Raw genomic sequence first — 5,266 nt, 5'->3', positions numbered from 1 at the left:
AATTGACATCAGGATGTGCCTATTTAGACTACTTCCCCACACAGGCAATTGAGTAGTGACCTTAAGTGCAGAGGCTGGGTCCAACACAGATCCACCTTAGCAACTAAACATCGCAAGCTTCAAACCCCAGAGTACCTATCATTAATGACACATGAGATTGGCTAGTTTATACTATTTAATCCATGTAGTAACAGGACTTCTCAACTTGATAACCCATGAAAAGGTGACTCAGTTGGTACCTTGGTGTTCTTCTCACACACCAATGTTCAAGGTGACACATTTGTTCCTGGAATACTTATTCAAGCAGTTTTCAAAAGTTTCTTTCATTCATTGTTGTGAAAGGACTAGTTCAGAGCCTTTATCTGACAATGTTAGGCCTTCATCAATGGTATCTCCATCAATGGTGGCACCATGAATGCTGGCACCATAAATGGTATCTCCATCAATGGTAGCACCAACAATGGTAGCACCATCAATGGTAGCACCAACAATGGTAGCACCATGAATGGTAGCACCAACAATGGTAGCACCATCAATAGTAGCACCAACAATGGTAGCACCATGAATGGTAGCACCAACAATGGTAGCTCCATCAATGGTAGCACCATCAATGGTAGCTCCATCAATGGTAGCACCATGAATGGTAGCACCAACAATGGTAGCACCATCAATGGTAGCACCAACAATGGTAGCACCATGAATGGTAGCACCAACAATGGTAGCTCCATCAATGGTAGCTCCATCAATGGTAGCACCATGAATGGTAGCACCAACAATGGTAGCTCCATCAATGGTAGCTCCATCAATGGTAGCACCAACAATGGTAGCTCCATCAATGGTAGCTCCATCAATGGTAGCACCAACAATGGTAGCTCCATCAATGGTAGCTCCATCAATGGTAGCACCAACAATGGTAGCACCATGAATGGTAGCACCAACAATGGTAGCACCATGAATGGTAGCACCAACAATGGTAGCACTAACAATGGTGGCTCCATCAATGGTAGCTCCATCAATGGTAGCACCATGAATGGTAGCACCAACAATGGTAGCACCATCAATGGTAGCACCAACAATGGTAGCACCAACAATGGTAGCACCATCAATGGTAGCACCATCAATGGTAGCACCAACAATGGTAGCACTAACAATGGTAGCACCATGAATGGTAGCACCAACAATGGTAGCACCATCAATGGTAGCACCAACAATGGTAGCACCAACAATGGTAGCACCATCAATGGTAGCACCATCAATGGTAGCACCAACAATGGTAGCACTAACAATGGTAGCACCATGAATGGTAGCACCAACAATGGTAGCACTAACAATGGTAGCACCATGAATGTTAGCACCAACAATGGTAGCACTAACAATGGTAGCACCATGAATGGTAGCACTAACAATGGTAGCACTAACAATGGTAGCACCATCAATGGTAGCACCAACAATGGTAGCACTAACAATGGTAGCACCATGAATGGTAGCACCAACAATGGTAGCACTAACAATGGTGGCTCCATCAAGTGACAGTTGACAAAGGATCTTACTTAATCGCTCTTCAGTGACAGTGGAGATAAGAAATTTTTGAAATCGCAGTGACAGCTCAATGTCGAAAGACACTCCTTTAAACCATGCACTGCATTGTTCACTCCATGAGGTAACAACCACTCGTGCTTTCACTTCATATATGAATGCATCAAAACCTTGATTTGAAAAGTTCTTTCCTTTAATTCATACCTTATAAAAAGTCATCGAATAAAAAAGCACTCTCAGAGTAATCAGTCATCTAGGTTGTGCTTTATCTTTTCCTTTATTCATTCTCGAGATGTGGGCGTCACTGACAAAGCCGGCATTTATTGGCCCATTTATCTCATTGCTGTTTGTGGGATCTTGCTGTGTGCAAATTGGCTGCTGCGTTTCCTACATTACAACAGTGACTACACTTCAAAAGTAAAGCACTTTGGGACATCCTGAGGTTGTGAAAGACTTTCTATAAATACAAATTCTTTCTTTCCTCTCTGCAGCGTGAATACTTTCAGTTACTCGACCTTTATTTTACAGTACACAGAATTCAGAAATCCCAGCTATCAGCTACACAGCAGAAAATAAGGCTGTATTTTTATATCAGGAAATAGAATTCACCTTTAAAGGGTTAAAAAAACACTTACGTATTTCACATCTCAGTGTAACTAAAAGCGTCTGTCAGCTTTTTAAAGTGAATTGATTTCTTGACATTTTTCTCCCCGTGTTGCTTGCAGATATGTAAATAATTGTGTCTGCTTGACAATTGCAACTTCATATCACTTGGCTCATTGTAAAGTTGCTCTGAGGGTTTGTGAAACAGACCAGAGTGGGATGTTGCGTGGTGAGATTTCTGATGTGAAGAAGATTCATTTGCAGTGTGCAGTACAAGGTAGCAGCAATGATCAGGGCACTCGAGGAGATCGGAACATTTACAGCACCTGTTCTTCAAACTATTCAATTGATCGTTACAAATAGAAAAAGTACAAACAAACTGAATCTGTTCATCTTTTATCTATTTTTAAAAAAAATAAGATCGGCCCTGATAGGATTATTTCCCTTTGTAAGATCATCATTTCTATTTCTTTCTCCTCACCACTGGCGGCCGTGCCTTCAGCTGCCCGGGCCCTGAGCTCTGGAATTCCCTCCCTAAACCTCTCCGCCTCTCCCTCCTCCTTTAAGACGCTCCTTAAAACCTACCTCTTTGACCAAGCTTTTGGTGACCTCACCGAATGTCTCATGTGGCTCAGTATCAAATTTTGTCTGATTTACGCTCCTGTGAAGCACCTCGGGACGTTTCACTACGTTAAAGGCGCTATATAAATGCAAGTTGTTGTTGTGATCCTGTTCTCCCGATCTGGTGAGCCTCTGAGACAGAAGGTTGTAGGCCCGACTCCACTCCAGGGTCTGAGCATTTATCACCTGGACTGAGTGGGGGCTGATTTTCATTGCCGTCTCCTGGTGTTAATGGCGGGGAGTGGGGGGGTGGCCTCGAAACCAGACTGACGCCATTATGAAAGGGGCCTCCCACTGGGTGTCCAAAGAACCCGCCTGTTTCAGGTGATGGGCCCCTTTTAATATGGGAATCGGGGTCCTGTGATATACATAAGACCCCGATCGGCAATTTAGGAGGGAGCTGGTTGGAGCCTGCGCTGTGCTCACTCTGACCGGCTCCATGGGCCATGGAACCAAAGAGGCCCAGCCAATGGCAAGTGTTGAATTATTGTTTGTGGGCCCCGAAGGAGCAGGAATGCTCAGGAACCCACAAAAATAATCTGGGCCCCTGACACCCGCCTCCCCCACCCTCCACGATCGGAACACCCACCCTCCACGATGGGGAACCACCCTACGCCCCACCCTCCATGATTACAACTCCCCTCCCCCCCCTCCTCCCCCCCACCCTCCTCGATCGTGACTCCCCTCCCCCACCCTCCACAATCAGGAACCCCCTCCCCCCACCCTTCACGATCGGGACCCCCTTACCCCCACCCTCCATGATTGCGACCCCCTCCCCCCCACCCTCCACGATCGGGACACCCCCCCCCCCCACACCCACATCCCCGGCAACTTATCTCGCTCGCGGCCACGATCCGGTGAGCTGCTCCAGCGGTAGGTGGTAATCAGCAGGAGGTTTCCTTGCCCATGTTTGACCTGATGCCATGAGATTTCATGGGGTCCAGAGTCAATGTTGAGGACTCCCAGGGCCACTCCCTCCTGACTGTATATCACTGTACCGCCACCTCTGGTGGGTCTGTCCCGCCTGTGGGACAGGACATACCCAGGGGATGGTGATGGAAGAGTCTGGGACGTTGGCTGAAAGATATGATTCTGTGAGTATGGCTGTGTCAGGCTATTGCTTGACTAGTCTGTGGGACAGCTCTCCCAATTTAGGCACAAGTCCCCAGATGTTAGTGAGGAGTTTGCAGGGTCATAAGAACATAAGAAATTGGAGCAGGAGTAGGCCAATCGGCCCCTCGAGCCTGCTCCGCCATTCAATAAGATCATGGCTGATCTGATCCTAACCTCAAATTTAAATTCATGTCCAATTTCCTGCCCGCTCCCCGTAACCCCTAATTCCCTTTACTTCTAGGCGTCGAATGAGCTGGGTGTGCCTTTGCCGTGTCCTGATTCGATGCCTGAGTCACAGCGAGCGGTTGGTCTGATCTATTCTTGTTTTCCTTTCTGGTGGTTCGATACGACTGAGGGACTCGCTAGGCCCACTTCAGAGGGCAGTTAAGAGACAACCACATTGGTGTGGGGGCTGGAGTCACATATAGGCCCAGACCGGGTAAGGACATCGGTGAAGCAGTTGGATTTAGTGAACCATTGGTAACACTGCACTGCCTGTGAGCGTGCAATGGGTGTGATATCTCTGAGAGGTGTGATGCTCGAGACATGTGCAAGATGCAGAATGTTTGATTCCACTAAGGGCCGCCTCCTGTGGTGTCGCTGACAAACAAAAGCTTTGTAAGAAATAGTTTTGCAGATATTTTGTATCGTGTCAGCTTGTCTGGTTCTTTCTGTTTCCCACTCTTGGTTTTCTGTTTGTCTTGCACTATTTCTCGCTCCATCTTTCTCTCTCTGTAGGGGTGATTTTAACCCTACTGACCCGGCAGAAACCGGGTGGGCGGGCAGTTAAAATCGTCCGGGACACTTACTCACCCACCTCCTGCTGCTGCTGCGATCCCGCAGCTTGGAATTTTAACCTGCTTCTCTGGGCAGGCAAAGAGGACAACCAGTGGAGTCCTTCTTAACGTGGGCGAATTAGGCTCTGATGATGTCATTGAGGCCCGACTGCTATTTTAACCGGTGGCCTGAGACAGAACATTGTTGTGGTTTTCCCGGCAAGTGAAGAGGTGTCGGGGTCAGAAGAGGCTCAAAGAGGCAGGTTTCTTTATAATTTGTTTTACTTTCTTTGTGGGACCCGGAGGAGCAGGATGAAATGTTTCGACCTGCCCTGCCCTGGGTCTGCCACTTTTCCCATTCGCGAGGCCCCCTCGAAATCCGCTCCTCACAACTTTCCTGAGTGCCAGCACCCACTCCTTCAGTCCCCAATGGCCTCTGCTCCCACCCACTAATCTTTCTGTCTCTCGCTGTGTCTTTATTTGTTTCTCTATCTTTCCTTTTGTATGTCTCTCTCTTTCTATACGAGTTAGCTGCGACTCAGTGGGTCGCACTCTCGCCTCTGAGTCAGAAGGTTCAAGTTCCTCTCCAGAAACTTTGGTGCAAAATCCTAGCAAGG

The 5,266-nt window shown here is 47.6% G+C and overlaps 1 protein-coding gene across 1 annotated transcript; it reads left to right on the top strand.

The window, feature by feature from the left end:
* The first annotated feature begins 411 nt into the window (after window positions 1-411).
* Window positions 412-1,530, top strand: LOC137332826 (uncharacterized protein DDB_G0283357-like). Its single transcript, XM_067996758.1, has one exon. It carries the CDS (start codon window positions 412-414, stop codon window positions 1,528-1,530), a length of 1,119 nt encoding a protein of 372 aa, XP_067852859.1.
* Window positions 1,531-5,266: the final 3,736 nt, after the last annotated feature.

Source organism: Heptranchias perlo, chromosome 15, assembly GCF_035084215.1.
Source record: "Heptranchias perlo isolate sHepPer1 chromosome 15, sHepPer1.hap1, whole genome shotgun sequence".
Taxonomy (NCBI): domain Eukaryota; kingdom Metazoa; phylum Chordata; class Chondrichthyes; order Hexanchiformes; family Hexanchidae; genus Heptranchias; species Heptranchias perlo.
This window is presented reverse-complemented; position numbering and strand designations above follow the sequence as displayed.